Below are 22,101 nucleotides of genomic sequence, written 5' to 3'. Positions count from 1 at the left end.
AATCATAAGTTATTTATTAAATTACTGTCTAACCAGTGCGTTTTAAACCATAATTGTTTCGAAGTTAGCCGTTTATTTTTGTTATATCAAGGACATCACGATATCGTGTCCACTGTCAAGACTTACAATAGTATAATGATTACTAGTAACATTTACAAATATGATCTTATAAACGGATATATATATGCACTTTTAAAAACAAATAACAAAACTACCCATTATATATAGATATATCTCACAGTTATTACTTAAATCTTTAAATTTTGTAGGTCTATCGCTCAGACATCCGTGACAACAAGCGTTTCAAATATGATTATATTATCTTTTAATTAAATCTTTATTTTACCTTGACAAATATTGTTGACCTCGAAAGCATTGAATTGATGCAAAATAACCTAAAATAAGGACATGTATACTCGTAGAATCGTTATCCTTAACATATAAAATATCCACCATGCCATGTCTCAGTCTTTAATCAACTTTGTCATAGGGATGGGATACCCCCTTGGAAAGAGATGAACAAAAGGCGTTGGGATTTGGGGAGGGGGAGGGTGGAGAGACACTGATTTGTCTTTCAGTTGACGAACCTTCATATGCACACAAGACACCCTTTTCACAGGTGAAATGTTTCTGGACGAGCTTGAAAATATCTGGAGCCGCCTCTGCCCACTGATACGCTTCTTTCTAGTTTTGGACCCGATAAAATCCTTCCGATGGGTTAATTGGTGCTAAATCTTATACACCTGTTGTCAGTATTTCGTAGGTTGATGTCAATAGATTGTCATTAGACCTTTGTCTTGTATGCTTCTTTTTGATTGACATTTTGAGTGTCTTTTTCTCTATTTCCCATGTTTCCATCACGGTTTTTTTCTTCAAACCTGAACTTTAATTTCAATCTGTAGTCGTCTGTTTTTGCTTCACTTTTTTCTGTCTTCTTGACACACAATGCTTTAATCACTTAAATGTTTTGCTAAACAAGCCAATCTAAGTGTAGATTATGTAGACGAACAAGACTGTCACGTGCAATAGACAAAACAACATAATTATTGTCACCTTTTCGTGTTTTAAAAGACGATACCTAGGAATTTTGAATAAAATGTTGTCATTTATCAGTCTACTTTAAGGATGCATATTGTTTTACTTAATGTATGCCGTCTGTAAACACTTTTCTCCTTATCAAGGTTATAATCGACGCAAACACTGTCAAATTAAATCTTCTATTTAGCATCTCACCAAAATCAACCATTTATGTAAATTATCTAAGCTACATTATCAAGGTGAATTTTAACTAGCGGCTCTAAAGAGCCTGTGTCGCTCACCTTGGTGTATGTGCTTATCAAACAAAGCCGGCCACAGATGGATTCATGACAACATTGTGTTTTGGTGATGGTGATGTGTTGGTAGAACTTATTTTACTGAACATTCTTGCTGCTTACAATTTTCTCTATAATGAACTTGGCCCAGTAGTTTTAGAGGAATAAATATTTTGTAAACATTTTCAAAAATTTATGAAAATTGTTAAAAATTGATTATAAGGGACTTATCATTTTTTTTATCTGGGAGGGTGGGCTGGTCAAAATGCAGGGGGATCAAGTTTTTTTCTTTAGGTGGAAAAGGGGGGTTCAAGTTTTTTTATAAATCAAAAGCACAGACACTTGTTTCTGTCAATATAGGGTTTACTATCCACACCAGTACACAAAAACCAGTTTTTTTGTACTGGTAGGGATAGTAAACCCCATATTGACAGAAGCAAGTGCCTGTGATCAAAAGTGGGGGGATCAGAAAATTTTTGCACATAGAAATATGTAGTTTACATACTTCAAGAGGCATAATGTGTAGAAGAATATCACTAAACTAAAGTCTAAAGTCTAATCGAAGCATATGTTAAACACCATTCATAATTTATACAATTAAGAAAGACATTATGTACAAGACTTCGGTGATGTAGGAAGCTGCCATTTTGTGTCATATTGTCCCATATAAAATACACAGGTGCTTCATAATCCTTATAACTCAGTCGTTATATTTCACTCACTTCAATCACTTAATTAACAAGCATTACTGCCAAGTTTTGTTATGATCAGCTTCATAGTTTGAGAGAAATTATGTATGAGTTGAAACGAAATCATCAGCAATTTGTGCAAAATTTGTTCAAAAATCCAAATTACGCCACATCATGAACGAATATGGTGTAGAAAAATAAATCATCCAATAAATGATAAGATATTTATCTAATCTGCATACAGACAGTTGAACATTGATACAAAAGATGATTCTGAGATGACGAACACCACTAATGTATCTTTTTTTTTCAATACAAGATTCCTTATGGTTCCTTCATTTATACCTCTCACTCCCTCAAAATTTTTGAGGTTACTATCACACATTCATGAATAAAAAATTTCAATAAATGAGTAATTGAATTGGTGTTCAAGCTGACAGCATGAACTATCCATATATATAAAAGTTTTGCGACTCAATGGAGGTTTCAATAAGGCCTAACGTAAAACTTGAGTTTAAGGGACATATAACAGATCCCTATTAGTAATTATATAGATAATGTGTTGTTACTGATTTAAAAAATTTACTTTTAATGTATATTTTTTTACACAGAGTTACTATAAGGATCACGTCTTCTTTAATAGCCCATTGTAGGAAATTACAAAACAAATGTCAGAAAAAGCTTCTCAAAGCACTAGCTTGTTCTACCTTCTAATATTCATGGAAGAACCCTATTTCAAGGCAATTTTCCCTCAAATATGTTTTTGGACTCAATCCAATGAGAATTTTTCATGTTTTCAATACTTTCATGAAATAACATCTGATTAACATTTTTATCCTTTTGTCAGATTTGCTCTAGACGCTTTGATGACAGATATATAAGATATAACATAAAAACTGCATTTTACCCCTATGTTCTATTTTTAGCCATGTCGGCCATCTTGGTTGATTGACATGGTCATCGGACACATTTTCTAAACTATACCACAATGATAATTGTGGCCAAGTTTAGTAAACTTTGGCCCAGTAGTTGCAGTGGAGAAGATTTTTGTAAAAGTTAACGACGACGGACGTCGGACGACAGACGCCAAGTGATGAGAAAGCTAACTTGGTCCTTTGGAGCAGGTGAGCTAAAAAGGACAAAGTATACATTTAATCATTTTCGAAAGCTGTAAATATATTATTAAACCAATATTTATTCGCAACTGGTCAATCGCTTGATATTTTACGATTCGGTCAGTTTATTTCACGAATTTCATACAAGTGAGAGATTTAGCTAGCTGTAAACCCAGGTTTAACCCACCATTTTCTACATAAGGAAGTGCTTGTACCAAGTCAGGAATATGACGGTAATCGGTTGTTTTTTATCCGTTTAATGTGTTTGAGCTATTGATTTTGCAATTTGCTAAAAATAATTCGTGCGAAAGATACCAGATGGACAGTCAAACTCATTAATCGAAAGTAATATGACAACGCATATGCTAAAAGAGATAAAGACAAACAGAAAAATAAAAGTACAAGAGACACAACATAGAAAACTAAAGACTAAGCAACACGAACCTCATCAAAATATGGATGGTGATCTCAGGTTCAACCCTCTATCAAGGAAATCATGATAGAAAATACTAACCCAGGAATATCGTATGAATTGGGAGATATATACTCCATATCCGTATGTAGGCGCCGCTGAAATGTGCTACATAGAAATGAAAAGTTCGCATGTCCTCCAAATGTAACACTGACTGTATGTATGTTGTCAATCAAGAAATCAAGCATCTTCATAATGTAAGTAACAGTATTTTTTTTGTTTGAATCAATTTATCCCTCCCTAAGACAAGATACTTGTATCTACGTTGGCCATTCTAAATGACTTTTAGTTTTGAATTTTCCTTAAAGTTCGGTTTTTTGTTATTTTACTTTTTTGGTAAAAAGAAAAAGGAATGTTGAATGCGGATGTGCATTATCAATCTATCACAGTTTTGGAACAGGATCATATCAAAATTTATCTAATTTTCTATGTTTATCAACGCTAGAGGTCATATCCGATTGATATTAGGGTCATAAGAAATAGCTTTTAAAGTGGACTAATAAGAATGATGCAGACCAGGTTGTATAACAGATTAAAATGTATTATAAATCGTTTTGTTTAAGGATAAGCCTGGCTTTGCATGGCCCTAATCTTGTGTACACGCTCGGTCTAACTCCGTTCAGAGTTTGTGGTTATCCTGTTTTGTCTGTCTATCCCTCTAGATTGGTGTATTCATAATTGTTGTATGAACGTCGGATAAGGAAAAAATTATCTTATTTTCCACAGTTGGAGCAGTCAAAAATTAATAGAAAGACAATCTGATTAAACTAGAGATCCTAAGCTTTGCTTGCCAGACTTGAATATTGACAGTTTTCAAGGTCTGTGTTCGACCAAATATAGTTATGTATTTTGAATGGACAAGCTTCGGGTATTTGATTATTATACATTGTAAGATATTTGTGTAAGTTAGAGAATGAATGCAGAAACACGGATAAATTAAATAGATTTAACTGATTGTAAATGATTTAAGTTGACAATACATTCAGTTTGATTAGTTTTCATCAAGCTCTATCTCTCTAGGGTGACATTAATAGGAAGCATACTTAAAGATCAATAAGCGGTTTGCTTACAAGGCACATTTGCAGGCTGAAAAAGAGGATCGTTGTTTCGATTTACCAATATAAGATTGAGAAATTATCGAATTATCAAACCGATACTATCTTTCCCAGTAAGGGCTCTCCCGTAAGCGGGCCCCATCGAATTTTAACGGTCTATTGTTATTTTGTTTGTATTCTTCATTGTTGATTGTCTACATTTACTAAACGATGAAAAGTTTAGTATACACTGCGGTCATTTGACTCAAGAGATCAATAACCCTGCGCATACTGCTAACACACAAATAATTATAGAAGTCATCACTAAGTTACGTTATCCAACATAATGGACACGCACCACATAATAGTTTATATATAAAAAGTAGAGCTACTAATTGTAGGTGAAATAGTATCATTTCAGGTTGTGTATGTAACGAAATATATTTACTTTTATTACAACCATTCTGATTTCATATAATTTTTGTACAGACTTGACTTGACCTATAATTAATGGTTTAATTTTATAATTGTTATTTGGTTGGAGAGTTGTCTCATTGGCACTCATACCTTCCTATACCTATATTATACAACCATTACATGAAACAAAACACAGGTTGTCCCAAAAGGAGTAATCACCACAGTCCACTCCAAAACTGCATCTACTGTTTAAGAAATATATGATAATGAACGAGACACTAGTGTATAGCTGATTAAGCAACTTATTGACTTATTCATCCAAATCATAACCCTGACCAAGTATAAATTGAATTTGTTCAACATTCAAGACGTACCTCGACAAATAACCTGACTCTCGGCATATTTAAATGTATATCTTTTATAAAGTTACTGAAAGATGAAGTCTTGTACATAAAGTAGTTTGAATCTTCCTGAGAAATGTTTTGAATATTAAATTCCATTTTCTAAATGCTTCAAAGTGGGACGTCCATTCACAGGCACTTGTCTCAGAATTCCCCCTATAGATACCTTAATATTAAGGTATACATATAGGATTATTTTTTTTTGGAGACAAGTGCCTGTTCGTCCTTTTGGTTGAGCGAGATGGAAAGGTACGCATCCACGTGTTATCAAATTAGAGACATTAAATGCTTCGATTAAAATGTTAAAACTATGTTTTTGGCTGTTCTGCATCACCGTTGACCCCTCGATTCTGATATTCATCGAGCATAGCCCGGGAAGACATGAATCATTTAGTAGTTGTAATTAGCTTTGAAATAGCGTTCAATAACCTCCAGTTCTCTAAGACCTTCACAGTTGTTTTTTGTGCTTAGTGCTGATCTGATGAAGCATGCAAGCCAACCAATTTTTTCCTTTTTTCTTAAAGATGTTTTGTAACACCGCTGTCCTAGATTAGGGGAAGGTTTGTTGCTGTACTATCTTGTTTTGTTTGGTTTAATTGTCAAAATCTTAACTTTTTAGCTGCTACACTTCTATGTTAATCAGTGTGTATGCTGATCTATGCTCTACAAAGACATAGTTTTAATTACTCTTCATTTAGATATATCACTGAAGCGCAAAAGTTCAGATAAGAAAAGGAAAAGAAAAAACAAAACAAACAAACAAACTTACAAAAGCAGAAGTCAATTTCTGATAACTATAGACAGATAATTGAGCGAAAAGGTTTGCTTATCATTTATTAACTTTTCTTGAAAGGTTGAGAAGAAAGAACGACTTCATGAATTCAGTTTATGCATTGACCATGAAAACCAACGACCTAGTATTTACTTTATATATGTTGCGTGAAACTTAGGTATATCTCATATCACATTTTTCTCTCTCTCAATTATTAGACCAGTAATTGACAGTCAATTTAGTCGCTTACATTACATATCAATCATATAATTTATATTATTTTCTCACGGCTTAAAAAAAAACCCCATTACTGTATTAATGATAAATAATTTCGTATTTTCCTGAACATGTGGGTCTTGAACATATTATATGGTTTGATTAAGTCATTTGCCATTCGTAAATCCTTCTGATTTTGTTTTTAAAAATGCAATATTGCATACATATTTACTAGGAAAAGCTGATGCCTTATCCACTATGCTCTTATGTGTTAGACTAAATAAAAAAATGCGTTTTATGCTACCAACAATTTAATTCAATCTACTAGTAGAACAAAAAACGTATTCAAGTGCACCTTTTTTTTTTATGGTGCTCTCGAATTTGGTGACTCAGCACGAGGTTGTTTTGATAAGATAAGCATTTCTGTAAACAAGAAACGGCAGCATAAAATGAACACAAAAAACAAGTGAGTAATCTATGTCCAAAATATGAAAGCGTTAGTCGGTGTAAAGAACTTTTTAAGATATCTTTAAATTTAATAAATATAAAAACGGCTTGCCATATTTACATTGTAAAAATCGCGAGATTGAGAGCACAAAAGTGCTGAGCAATTAAGTTTGCACAATTAATATGATATATGAGTAGCGAATAAGTACTCATTTATTATACACTCAGTGACTCTTCAGCTATTCAGAAAATACATGAATTTATGACATTTTGTTGTTATACCTTTGGAATTTTTCTATGTGATTTGATTTACTTACATTCAGGACACTGACCGATAGCCAAATTCAAAACATACTGCTTTAAATCAGTTTAAGTCTTGTTAAGCTATTTGAACATCCAACAGTTTAATAACCTCGTTAATATTCGGTTAGGTAAAGGTGATATATACCATATACGTGTGTTTTGCTTGGAACCATATGCTAACAATTGTATAAGTCCATATAGGTCAGTGTTACTGTATTATATATTAATATATTATGAGTTTACCGACAGTTCAGAATTGGAGAATGGTTTTGAATCTTGCATTTTTGGTCAAATTTAAAAAACAAAAAATAACAAATACTAGTAAATAAAACCACTAAGAACAAGATCAGGTGAGAATAAACTGAACAAAGAGAATAAAGAATGTACACGTTAAATCATGGTCAATGACATAAGATTAAGCTAGCTCTTGTCAAATAAATCATCAGTAATATCGGCCAAGTGGTAGTAACATGGACTAAATAAAAGTACCCTTGTTATAGATTATGAAGCCACTAGCAAAGCCAAAGTTCGACCAATAGATAAATAATGTTGTCCTAGACTTAAACACCAGTCAGTACACCTCTAACATTACTAGTTTTATAAAATCTGAGAAAATCATACATTTGTGTAGCTCTTTGGTCGGGTCTCTTTGACACAGTCCCAATGTCCGTTCCCTATTTTATTTGTGCAATTATAGTATTTTTATTTTTTATATACATTTTTAAAAAGCACATGCTAGGAAACATTCTATACAAACGTTAATCCTCGTTTTCTTTAATCAATCAATTTAACCTCGTTTTTGTTTTCTTCATCCTGAGAATCAAAGGATAAATGTATACGTATTATGGAAGAAATGCATTGGCCTGTATGCGGGGGAAGATCCAGCCATTCTTAAAAGGGGTTCCCAACCAAGGATAAAGTTTGGGTTGCAATCATATGTCCCCATTCTAATGCATTTATCGTTCAAAGAAAAAAAAGTGGGGAGGGGGCCAAACCCTCGGAACCCCCTGGATCCGCCACTGGTTTGAAAAAAATACTGAATAATGGGTCCATTCCAGTTCTTCATATTTAACTGTTAAAATTGGCTGCAACAATAAAGCCAATTTTGTTGGAAGTGGCGCGGGGGTACAGCAACAATTAGTCAAGCAATCTGATTTGTAGGTCTTGTAAAACATGCGGTTGACCAACTCCAATAATTCCTGCTCGTGAAAATGCGTATAGCTTCAAAGTGTCACCATATTGTCCTCTTTTTTAATTGGTGATTGTTTTGTTGTCTTCTCTGTCCCTTACTCGTAAAAATCGATGGCTTCCAATTTTTCCAATACCGTTCCTTCATTATGAATTTTGTGAAATTTGCTATTTCGATACTAGTATTATTAATTATAGGTTGAACGTGCTGGAGAACACGAAGAGCTAAACATTTCAAGTTTACCTTGACCTTTTCGCTTACATTTCGTATACATTTTACGAATAGTAAATGCAACGTAGGTAAGAATACTTGTAGTTGGATAAAGATCAGAGAACACTAAATGCCGTAACCACGACATAAACATGCATCGTCTATTGGCTTTTAATATCATCTATTCAAATATATAGATATATCCTGGCATACAAACACAATATTTTACAAATGATTTAGTTTGTCAATTCATTCTTCGTTTTAAACGGCGGTTATTGCAAACTAAGTCATAAAACATAATATAAAGATTTTGATTTATAGAAAATTAATTCTGTAAATGAGTGAAGCAAAACGGCGACGATAATACTGAAGTTGTAAAAAATTTACTCACACTCCGTTTGCTTTCACAAAAAGCTTAGTAACCTTTTCCCAACACACAGCAGAAACCACACGACGTTGTTCAAGGTCAATCTTCAAGTTTTCTCGACATGATAACAGACAGCACATGACACTGCTCAAGGTCAAACATAACGGTTTCATAACATACAACAGATACCACACGACGCTACTCAAGTCAAACATAAGGTTCTAACAACATACAAAAGCAACCATGCATGTGACGCTGTTCAAAGTCAAACATAAGGTTCGAACAACATACAACAGCAACCATGCACGTGACGCGGTTCAAAGTCAAACATAAGGTTCTAACAACATACAACAGAAACCATGCACACAGCAGACTGCAGCTGCTCAAAGTCAAACATAAGGTTCTAACAACATACAACAAAAACCATGCACGTGACGCTGCTCAAAGCCAAACATAAAATATCCCAACATACAATAGAAATCTCATAATGCTGCTTAAGGTCAAACACAACATTTGCCAACATACACCAAAATCCACACAACGCTGCTCAAGGTCAAACTTAAGGGTTTCCCAACATACGACAGAAAGCACACGACGCTGCTCAAGTCCAATAAAAAGTTTCCTCAACACGCAACAGACACCACACGATGTTGTTCAAGGTCAATCTTCAGGTTTTCAAACAACAGACAGCACACGACACTGCTCAAGGTCAAACATAACAGTTTCATAATATACAACAGATACCACACGACGCTGCTCAAGTCAAACATAAGGTTCTTACAACATACAACAGCAACCATGCACGTGACGCTGTTCAAAGTCAAACATAAGGTTCGAACAACATACAACAGAAACCATGCACGTGACGCTGTTCAAAGTCAAACATAAGGTTCTAACAACATACAACAGCAACCATGCATGTGACGCTGTTCAAAGTCAAACATAAGGTTCTAACAACATACAACAGAAACCATGCACGTGACGCTGCTCAAAGTCAAACATAAAGTATCCCAACATACAATAGAAATCTCATGATGCTGCTTAAGGTCATACATAAAATTTGCCAATATACACCAAAATCCACACAACCCTGCTCAAGGTCACACTTAAGGTTTTCCCAAAATACGACAGAAAGCACACGACGTTACTCGAGTCAAATATAAAGTTTCCTCAACATACAACAGAATGCACACGACACTGCTCAAGTCAAATATAAAATTTTTCCAACATGAAATAGACACAACACGACGCTGCTGAATGTCAAACATAATGTACAACAGAAACTAAATGATGCCGTGAAAGGTCAAACATAAAATTCCCCAGCATACTCCAAAATCCATACGACGCAGCTCAAGGTCAAACATAATGATTTCTCAACATATATCAGAAACCACAGGACGCTGCTCAAGGTCAAACAAGGTTTTTCCACATTCAACAGAACCCACAATACGCTGCTCAGGGTCAAGCAAGGTTTTCGCAACATTCAACAGAAACAACAATACGCTGCTCAATGTCACACAAGGTATTCGCAACATGCAACAGAACACAAACAGAAACCACATCATGCCGCTAAAGGTCAAACATAAAATTTCCCAACATACACCAAAATATATACGACGCAGCTCAAGGTCAAACATAATGTTTTCTCAACATATAACAGAAACCACACGACGCTGCCCAAGGTCAAACAAGGTTTTCCCAACATTCAACAGAACCAACAATACGCTGCTCAAGGTCAAACAAGTTTTCGCAACATTCAACAAAAACCACAATACGCTGCTCAAGGTCAAATAAGGTTTTCGCAACATGCAACAGAAACACTGCTCAAGGTCAAACAATGTTTTCGCAACATTCAACAGAAACCACAAAACGCTGCTCAAGGTAAAACAAGGTCTTCGCAACATGCAGCAGAAACCACACAACGATGTTCAAGGTCAAACAAGGTTTTCGCAACATACAATAGAAACTGGTTGCCGCTGCTCAAGGTCAAACATTCTTGTTGAAAAGAATTAATATAAATACTAGTCTTACGTTAATTTGAAAATTCACAGAAGTTTGTTTTAAATTCCGTCTTTTCATTACATGGAAACTTATTGTTTTGGAATTTCACATAGATTTGATGAGTGTATTCAAGTTAAAAAAAAAAAACCCAACTATTACTCTTGCAAAGCTTGTGGAAATTGTACGATACAGACATTTTTAAAAGGTTATAACTATATGACCAAATTACAATGCATTTATCGTCTAAGGAAAAGGGAAAGGGAAAAGGGAAAGGGGTTCCAACCATCCGCCACTGGATGAAATTTTATATCGCTTTCAGTTGTCTTTCGTTTGAAACTTTTGCCTATCAGGTAGAAAAACCGTACGTAAATCTAATTTAAGACCCTTAATTTTCTGTCGTAAACTTTTATCGAAAAACAAACAAAAGTTCTAAATTTATAAACATAACCGTAAAATTTTACCTGAAGGAGTTTGACCCTTCAGTAACAACAACTTTATCATATTGTATACATATTTAATATAGTGCCGTACTTAAGGGCTGACTACTGCTTGTATGAATATCGGCGAGCAACAGATGGTAATTATTTTCTCTTCCATCCTCCGGTAGTCTAATAGCTTGTAATTCAGTGGTTGTCTTTGATTGATAAATCTGGCTGCTGGTTTTCTTGTTGGGATTGATTCGCGTTTTGATACTTGTAGCCGACTATACGGCATGGGGTTTCCTCATAATGCTATTAGATTAGCAACTATACTTTATCTTCTTAGTTTTATATTGGCTTGTAGCGATATCTTTTATGTATTATTGCACTGACTTTGCTTTGGGTAGTTAAGTTCACTTAATTAAAAAAAATAAAAATTAAGGATTTTGTTCAGTGATAGAGGGAGAAGATACCTAGGAGGAAAAATAAGTGAAAGTCAAAAAGACAACATGGTTAAAAAAAAAAAGAAGACATTAAAATAAAGATTTCGTAAATCCAACCCCTACAAAACCAGGGGTTCACTCAAGTTCTTATCGCTCTATAGAGCCCGTTGTGATGCTCATGGCATATAGGAATAAAAATCTACGTTTTCAAGACAACCTTTTTAAAAGATTTAAATGACGCAACCTTATGATCTTACTGCCTGCACGTCGCATATTGTCTCAATATACACGAGTAAAGGGAGACATGAGTATGTGTCAACTAGAATCAACTTAATTATCATATAAACCACTCAAGACATTCGGGAGAATAATCGACACAATGATTTAAATGGAAAAATTCTGGACGTGCATACAATGCGATATCCACATAGTAACAATTATCATTAAAACGTCAGTTGCGGGAAATATGAGGGGGACAAAAAAATCAGAAATCATATTTTGCAACAATTTTATTGTTAACTTCATAACATATAATATCACAAACAATTTATATAATAACATCTCTATGTGTCTGCCAAGACATTCTATTTTTACTGTGGTAATACGTTGATTGCACCACAACTATAATCATTAAAACACCATCCTTTCATCCTTCCATCACGTACATTAACAATCATTTAACCTTCCGCTATCAAGGTTAAAACATATAACTTAAGTCTCATCATAAACAACCACTTAAACAAATTTTCCCGAACCCCTAAATTACCTAAAACGGACCATCGGCAAATAAATGATTATTTCTAACCTTTTTTTTTTAATTTAAAAGCGTGAAATCTTGGATTTCTAACATAATCAGATTTGCAGCTCCTGGTTAGGTATTTTTTCAAGAAGATACCAAGGGCATCAGGTGAAATATGCAATACATTTTTAACTATTTTTAACCTCAATAAAAACCTCAAACCATCAGTACGTTGATCGTTTTCTGTAACGAAAAAAAAGAAGAAAAAGAACAATTAACAATGTCTAATTCATTATTCTAGAGATCACCATACATGCTGAGAATGTTCTCTTTATACTATGAGAGTATAAAGATTGGGAATAAAGTCGAAATGACAAATTGGATATAGTTTATGCTTTTAGAAAACCAAACGATTGTTAACTGATAGAAGTTTCTACAGGGCACTATATTTTTAATATCAAAAGCTACTTATATAATTTAAAAAAACAATATTGCAAAACGAACAATATGAATAATAGAACGTTGAACTTTTCTTAATATACTATCAAAGGTCACAAAATTCCTTATTAACTAGACTTGGCACAGAACCTATAATACAGATAGAATGCATGCTTAACGGAGGGGAACACATTTCTGTAAATTTTTGGGGAGATAACTCATCGTGATAAAGGTTGACAAGTAGTGCCATGTAGGATATAAGGTTTGTAAATTAGACTTCACTTACGGAGTAACCAAAAAAGTCTAAACTATACTTATTCTCCCTTTGCCGCCAAAGAATTCCCCTTAAGGCGGCTAGCCTCGGGTAACACCAAAATTTAACCCCTGTTCCGGCAATGCTGGAATATATTTACAGTATGGAATAGATTGGGGTACATGCAGGGTTTGCCAAAGTTGAATTTCACTGCGGAATTGACGTTTTGAGTATGAAATAAATATATTTCCGTTTAGGCCTAAAAACAAATCCAAAACACTTTTTTTTATTTATGTTTGTACAACTTCTTAATATGAATAAGCATGCCTGTTTATGCGTAGTAGAAATACATTTTAAATGCTTTTGCTTTTTGCAGAGGCGGATCCAGAACTTTTCATAAAAAGGGAGGGAGTGCTATCATGCTTTAGTGATTCCTTTTCTAATCAATCATTTTTTCCAACAAAAGAGGTGGGGGTGGGGGGTGGGGGAGGTGGGTGGGGGGCATGAATCCGCATATGTTTAGTCTATTTCAGTCATAATTTAATTAACCATAATCCTTCCTTTCTATAAAAAGGCATATTAACAAGAATGCATGTAGATAAACAAAAACGTAATTTTTCACACATCTACATGAGTTCAAAGGTTAACTAACCCTAAATGATCCTAAATGTCCTATTGAGGAATTAAATGGATTTCCCACTGGTAATAAGATTTAATAAGAATAACAATATTTTGATTATTTCAAGACGATTTAGGAATTAAAAGATTAAAAGGAGCAATTACAATACCATTTCAGTTCACAAATTCCTTTAGAATAAATACTTGTGTATAATATTGTTTTAAAGCTAGCTAAGGATTTCTCTTAATATAAAATTGGCTCGGTCTGGAATTCTCTAGTGAATATTTCAACTCTGTAAAGATATCCATATTGTTGACCCATACCAGATTATTCTAAAATGTCTGGTTGGTCAAAGTGTCACTCAAACTTGCAACCTTAAAAAAGCGTTTGTTTTTAAATTGGTATGATCTGAATTTAGTTACAAACTGGTAAAGACCTAGTTTTGATCAACAAATAAAAATATATCTAAAGGAAACCGTGATCTCCCTGGTTTCAATGCAAGTGTTCTATATGATTTTCTTTCTCTCTTCCTCTCTTGGGATTAAAACTGATACTCAATAAATATAATAATGTTTACCTACATTCAATATATACACATAAATAACACTATAACAGATGTACAAAAACAGATCAATAACATTGATTTATAAACACTAACAGTTTATAACAAGCATTCAACTTCTAGTACAGTTTAAAACACAAGACTTATTTTACATTCTCTGATGAACGACAGTTGTGTCGACAGTTTTAAAATATATTTACACCTTTGCCGGAAACGCATAATGCCTCATCTCTTATTTTTTTTGTTTTTAGTTACAAAAGTATGAGTGACTTTTCTAATTGGCAAGCAAAGCATCTTAAATTAAAAGTACTAATGCGAACAAATGAAGACAACATGATATTATGCAGAGTTTATTGAAATATTATGTATGTATTTCGCAGTCTAAAAAAATGGAAACCAAATTTTGCATTGTAAAAACAAATGGCACGATTTAAACAACTCTAAGTAGCATAACAAATATCACAACGAATATTTGCGAAACACACCCACAGCAGACACATTTTTGTATATCCCGATACAAAACTCCGTGGAGCGATCCAACCCCCAAGGAGCAATTTCACGACATCAGAATACGGTGGATTACTTACTAGTTGTAAAATCTGGGATAATCTTTTGTAGGAATCGGATACATATTTTACCTTCTAAACAAAGCGTAATTGCTCCTTGGAATTCGGTTGCCTCCGCAAATTTCGGATCGGAACACATGTCTGCTACACACCTAAATTAATCGCAAAAAAGAGAAGTGCAATAAGAAAGTTTACGTACCGAATAGTTGCATTTTACACTTTTTACAGTGTAAAGAGATCTGTTGTATTTCAATGAATTCAATAATTATTTACCTCGTTCAGAGACGTAAGAAACTACTTTTGTATAATAAAACAACCTTGATGATTTTAAACATGCACAGGAATATGTTTTAAAGAAAATATGTCCAACTTAAGAGGTAGTTAATGTAAAGAAACATGACATGAGTACTTCTATGATATTTATATACTATCGATTACATTTGTAATAATCATAGCATATAACATAACGACTTAATCGCACATCTAGTGTCAAATCATTTTATTTACCCAACTGATGTAAAATCTTTCCGGTGTAAATTCGATCGAGTTACCTAACTGGTGTAAAATCTTACTGGTGTGAAGTAGATTAAGTAATAGTTACTAATTAACTGGTGTAAAGGAGATTGAGTTACGCGACTGGTCAGTGGTCCAAAATAAATTGACTTTCCGGCCGACTGGTGTAATATCTTACTTGACTCAAATCGTTTAAATTAACTTACTGGTCTAAAATCGATGGAGTGACCTAACTCGTGTACAATCGATTAATTTATCCAACTACTGGACAGTCTAGTGTAAAATCGATTAAGTTACCTAACTAGTGTAAAGTCGATTGAGTGACCAAACTGGTGTAAAATCGATTAAGTTACCTAACAACTGGACAGTCTAGTGTAAAATCGATTAAGTTACCTAACTAGTGGACAGTCTAGTGTAAAATCGATTAAGTTACCTAACTACTGGACAGTCTAGTGTAAAATCGATTAAGTTACCTAACTACTGGACAGTCTAGTGTAAAATCGATTAAGTTACCCAACTAGTGTAAAGTCGATTGAGTGACCAAACTAGTGGACAGTCTAGTGTAAAATCGATTAAGTTACCTAACTAGTGTAAAGTCGATTGAGTGACAAAACTGGTGTAAAATCGATTAAGTTACCTAACAACTGGACAGTCTAGTGTAAAATCGATTTAGTTACCTAACTAGTGGACAGTCTAGTGTAAAATCGATTAAGTTACCTAACTACTGGACAGTCGATTGAGTGACCAAACTAGTGGACAGTCTAGTGTAAAATCGATTAAGTTACCTAACTAGTGTAAAGTCGATTGAGTGACCAAACTAGTGGACAGTCTAGTGTAAAATCGATTAAGTTACCTAACTAGTGTAAAGTCGATTGAGTGACCAAACTGGTGTAAAATCAATTAAGTTATCTAACTAGTGTAAAGTCGATTGAGTGACAAAACTGGTGTAAAATCGATTAAGTTACCTAACAACTGGACAGTCTAGTGTAAAATCGATTTAGTTACCTAACTAGTGGACATTCTAGTGTAAAATCGATTAAGTTACCTAACTAGTGTAAAGTCGATTGAGTGACAAAACTGGTGTAAAATCGTTTAAGTTACCTAACAACTGGACAGTCTAGTGTAAAATCGATTTAGTTACCTAACTAGTGGACAGTCTAGTGTAAAATCGATTAAGTTACCTAACTGGTGTAAAGTCGATTGAGTGACCTAATTGGTGTAAAATCGATAAAGTTACCTAACTTGTGTAAAGTCGATTGAGTGACCTAACTGGTGTAAAATCGATTGAGTTACCCGGCAAATCGCTCAAGTTAATTTATATTTGACACTAATGACAAATCAAGTAAGTACCCTAACTGGTGTCGGCTGTGGAGGACTTCAGTAGATTTATGCAAATTAATTATTTTATGCTTGGAATTGTTTTTTAAGGAGGTATTACGCCTTTAATATATCGAAATAATATATACTTTTATGTGTTTAACATGCCAAAATTACATGAACTTTATAAGGCTTAATTGTCAAAGTTACATAAACTTTTAAGCGTCTTTAATGCCGAAATTATATGTACCTCAATGTGTCTTACATGTCGAAATTGAATGTTCTTTTATGTACTAGTATTTGACATGCCAAATTAGGTACCTTCAATTTCGAAATGTAGGTAGTTATAAGTGCATTAATTACATACCAAATTTTAGTTAGCACCCCAAAATCATTTGCATAGTTAACGCATCTTAAAAAATTCCAAGAAATAAATCACGGTTTTGATTTTTGCTCAAACTACAATAACTGTAACAGTAAAAGTAATATGACTAATGTTAAAGAGTAAAAAGTAAATAAGAAGCAAGACCCTCACACGGCTGAGCATTGTTCTGTTCTGAAGACGTGATGGCATGCTAACATTGAGTAACCTATGCCTACACTATGTTTAGTTTTAAAATGATGATGCAGGCAACAGGTCTCGGACACACACGTGACAGCTGATATGTTAAAAGGAGCAAAAACACCACATTTTTGCATAGGCACTTGGGGGCATGACATTTTTTTGGCCTTTCCCCTTCCTTTTTTTTTAATATAAAATCCGTGAATTTTCGTTTTCTATTTCGTTTTAGTATTTCAATTATTTTGGAGTTTTTCTATATAACAAGAACATAAATATACTAAAAATAACTTGTATAAATTGCTAATTCCTATCAATTTTAAGTTTACTATCCACTGATATATTGTATAGAGATATCAGTGACCGCTGTGGATAGTAAACTTGGAATTGATAATAAATAGCAAATCCAAGTTAATATAAAACGGAAAAATAACGGATTTTGGAGAAGGAAAAAAAATGATATCTCCCCATTTTCCTATGGATTAATGCAGCACTATTGTATATATCTTTAAAAAAAACATAGGTATGAACCCAATCATACAACATACGAATCAGAATAATAAATATGAAAAAAATCAGATGTGAATCATATCAAGTTCATTTTGCTGGTGTCAGAGTCGTCAACTTTCTGATATGACACATCACTTAAAAAAGATTTCCAGTCAATAGGGGATCAGATAGAATTATATGTATCCTTTATCTTCTTAATGTGGAGGCAACTTCATGTGTGATTTACGATTGACTAATGCCCTTGTATATTTTGGTCAGCTTAGGGTTAGGGACGACATCAAAAGATCAATGCAAGATAAAAAAAAAAAAAGCCTTAATTCAAATAGTTTGGGGGTGGGGGTTGAACTGCTGCAAGATTTGGTTATCCGTCATTGATTTTTACATATATCCATATGGGTCAATCAATTTTTCCCAAATTAAGTTAAGAGGGGGGTAGGGGGTCAGTGAAAAAAACTATGTGATTGAATTAAGTTTTTTTTTATCCTTCATTGAACTTTTGATGTCGTCCCTTATGCTTGACATTTACTCAACAACAATTTTAATTCATATAGAATTTGTCATTTCATCAAGAATACTGATTTATAAGATAGCTCATAGAAGACGAGACATTTGTTAATACTGATGGCAAACCTCCAATACATGTATACCAGTTTTGATTTGGATCTATTTAGAATAAATGCCGCCGGTCGTTCCCTTGTTCATTGAATGTCATTTACAGATTTTAACAGAAGAAAATGTTTAATCCTGAATAAATTAGCATTTAATAAAACTTTGCAACAAATATCCTACATCAACAGAGGTGAATATCCACACTTTAAATCTGATCTTAAGACTTATTCTAGACAGATATTAAGGAAAAGCAATGATTGTTTTATTTTTAATTTTTACTTGGAATCATTTTTTTTTAAAAGGAATACTAGTTGATCCACTTTTGTAATCTATGTACCCGGCAAAGGGTGCAGTTGTACAATAAATTTTAACAAGGAAATAAAAAACTTTGATTTAAAACACGAACTATTTCAAGCAAACAAAGAAAAGGAAGTTTGTGGATTTTCAACCGAAGTTAAAGCCTTTTAAATGCATATTAATCATACTGATATTATACACCTATTTCCCTACATGTGTATAGAACATAATCCGGGAAATATGTACACATATAACATGTTCAGGATTTCTACACTTACATTTATATAAAATCAACGGAAATCCTTTAAACTAAACAAAATGTAACCATGAATCTTCATTTTCTGTTGGTGTAGTTTTAGCAAAGCATTCAAAGCTATAGTTATTACCCGAATTACTATCCCAGTACGTGGTACCGTTTGTAGTGTAAGAAACAGCAAACTCCAGTTTATTATGAACACCTAGAAAATCTGGTGCAACTATACTGAACGAAAATCTATCCGTAGGTCCATCACATGAATTTTGAACGTAGGAAGCTGAAATATCATGAAACGTTGCCCAGTTATTTGTGGTATATCTGATTCGCACTGATTTGTGAAATCCGATGTTTGCTACCCGTACAAAACCGGTAATAGTCATTTGGGTAATCACAGCATTTTCTAATCGAACTTTGTTTGACATTACTGATTGTAAAAAGTCATCTTGTGCTCCGGGTTGGGAGAAACAAGCCCCTAAATATCTACTTCCCATACTTTGTCGATCTTCATCAAGCCCCGTTTTCAGATCAGACATGGCTGAAGCCGGAATTTTCGGAGGAGCCTCCAAGTTGAGTACATGTCTTACATCCTCCAGATCTAATCCCATTGCATCTGCAAATCTTACCATTTTCTTTCTGCTTGGTGTGCCAGGCGGAGTTTTCTGACTTTTCAAAGACGAAGATTTCCTAAGTTCTGACTTGCAAAAATTAAATTCAGACTCTTCGTATTCAACCGGTTCATCTTCTTTCAATAATTCGGTAATGGATTTTTGTGAGCCAAAATCCAACACATTTTCTGATTTGAATGGTTTGTCTTCTATTTTTAAGTGAGGTATACATGTTCCATCAAGTTTTTTTGCTTTTGAACATAAAAGACTAGATTGCATTGTTTTTAAATCCGAATTTCCCACTTGAACCTCCTGATGCCCTTCGCCAAGGTTGTCAGCATCATCAACCGGACTATTGATCGAATCGTCGTAACATTCATCGCTATCATTTAATTTACCGTTCAATGAATCCTCGTCCAAATCATCATTCAAATTAACAAATACTCCTTCTTCACAAAAATCAGAATCATTTGAATGAATAGAAGTCTCTTTTTCTTTAAAAAATGTATGTTTACCTGGTAATGGGTCGTCTGCTTCCTCGTCAAAATCTGTTCCGCCATTCATTGTCACACAATCTCTAAATCCTGACATTGTGTCTTTTAGAATTTTATAAACGATCTTAGTCTTGTTGGCAAATGTAGACGATCTCTCAGGTGTACCACTGCGCCTTGTTACGAAATCGGCAGACACAGAATAATTGTCAAGAAAGCTGTCTTCTCCGTATGATAAATTCCGTGGTAAAAATAACTTAAAGTCAGGCTCTTCGTAATTAATTTCCTCTTGCACATCTTCATATGTTTGCATGCTACAATAAACAAGCACCGTTCTATTGTTTACATTGATTTAATTAACCAAAAATCATTATATGAAATTTAAATATAATCCTGTCAGTGTACGTTATATTTATAAACCGGCTGCTTTCTTTTTCATAGGTCATAGATTGTTCAAGGACAAGGCCATTACCGGTGTTTTGACTGCGTAATTCAGCACATATTGCACACCTTCAGACGTATTACGAAATGTAACGGACATTTTGTTGCAAATTTGTGAGATTTTAATTGGAATTCACCTTACACTAATAATTGCACACCCGAATAACAGTGGTTTTATTAAATATTTACTATGAATCACGTGATGAAATGAAAGAAAATATATATCACATGACCTATTGACTAAAAATAAATGACATATACGCGGGAAATATGCTCAAAATCTGAAGTACGTTTTTGTTTTTGTGCGTTTGCAAAAAAATGATAAACTATTCTCAGATGATATCTTTAAATAAATTTTGTAAAGAATTCAAGTATTCAAACACGTGACATCGATTAAACTTTTGCTAATATTTTGTCGGCTATTTATTGATTAAAATTCCCTCAAGAGAAAAGAATACTTTTGCAAAGGAGAAATCCGGTAAGAACCTTTTTTTTTAGCATTTCAGAAATTTGTTAAAAGTATATTTTTGTTATACATTCGGAAGAAAAAATACTTTTATTACAAACATATGAAAGTGATTTCGACATTACACTGCGCACGAATCAAGTACTAATATCATTGTGGAAGACTGTGTTCTATAGTTGTTTATTTTTATGCCCCTCCCCCGCAACTGCAAGTTGGGGCGCACATTGTTTTACCCCTGTCCGTCCGTCCCATTTAATTATTGGTATATAGTTATTCCGCATAACTCCTCCTATATATACAGTTTGAATCCTAGGAAGAATTTTCACTTTGCTATCTGTTTGTTCATTAAACATTAACATATATAGGTCTACATGTGGTCAGGGTTTCGATTTTTATTTTATTTGCTCTTTTGGAAGATAGTTGAATTTTTGTCATTTTTTTTAGTATTTACTTGCATAAGAGGAGCGTTTCCAGATATCTCCTACAGTTTTAATCCTAGGAATTTTTCACTTTGCCGGTTGCTTGTACATATATTGAAGTTGTGCATGTGGACAGGGGTTTCTTTTAGGAGATAGTTGAACTGTGTCATTTTATTTTAGTATTTACTTGCAAAAGAGGAAAGTTTCAAGATAACTCCTCCTACAGTTTGAATGCTTGGAAGTTTCACTTGTCTTCTGCTGCTGTTTGTACATATATTGAAGGTGTCCATGTGGTCAGGGTTTTGATTTTTTTTTTATTAATATTTACTATTTTGTGAATAGTTGGACTTTGTCATTTTTGGGGTATAAGTGGTTATAGTTAATGACACTTTACATATGCCGGGGCATCAATTGTGTATCCCAGACGCAATCCTATTTAAAAGAAAGTCCTACATTGACTTTGTTATAATACAGTTTCTTCAGCGGGTCTCACTTTCTCTAGTTTTTATATATTTTCCATTCCTATATTTATATTAGAATATTATTAATTCAGGTGAAATGAGTTGTTAATTTCTGTGTCATTTTGGTCTCTTGTGGAGATTTGTCTCATTTGGAATCATACCACATCTTCTT

The 22,101-nt window shown here is 33.7% G+C and overlaps 1 protein-coding gene across 1 annotated transcript; it reads right to left on the bottom strand.

Moving 5' to 3' along the window:
- Positions 1-17,582: 17,582 nt before the first annotated feature.
- LOC134722072 (protein phosphatase 1 regulatory subunit 3G-like) lies at positions 17,583-20,759 on the bottom strand. Its single transcript, XM_063585534.1, has one exon. It carries the CDS (start codon positions 20,453-20,455, stop codon positions 19,100-19,102), a length of 1,356 nt encoding a protein of 451 aa, XP_063441604.1. The 5' UTR covers positions 20,456-20,759; the 3' UTR covers positions 17,583-19,099.
- Positions 20,760-22,101: the final 1,342 nt, after the last annotated feature.

This window comes from Mytilus trossulus, chromosome 6 (assembly GCF_036588685.1).
Source record: "Mytilus trossulus isolate FHL-02 chromosome 6, PNRI_Mtr1.1.1.hap1, whole genome shotgun sequence".
NCBI classification, from domain to species: Eukaryota; Metazoa; Mollusca; class Bivalvia; order Mytilida; family Mytilidae; genus Mytilus; species Mytilus trossulus.
The sequence above is the reverse complement of the archived record's forward strand: the minus strand, read 5'-3'. Positions and strand labels throughout refer to the sequence as shown.

What these genes read in the sequence shown, in the direction of transcription:
- LOC134722072 (XM_063585534.1), bottom strand. Translation starts at nt 20,455, where the DNA reads ATGCAAACATATGAAGATGTGCAAGAGGAAATTAATTACGAAGAGCCT.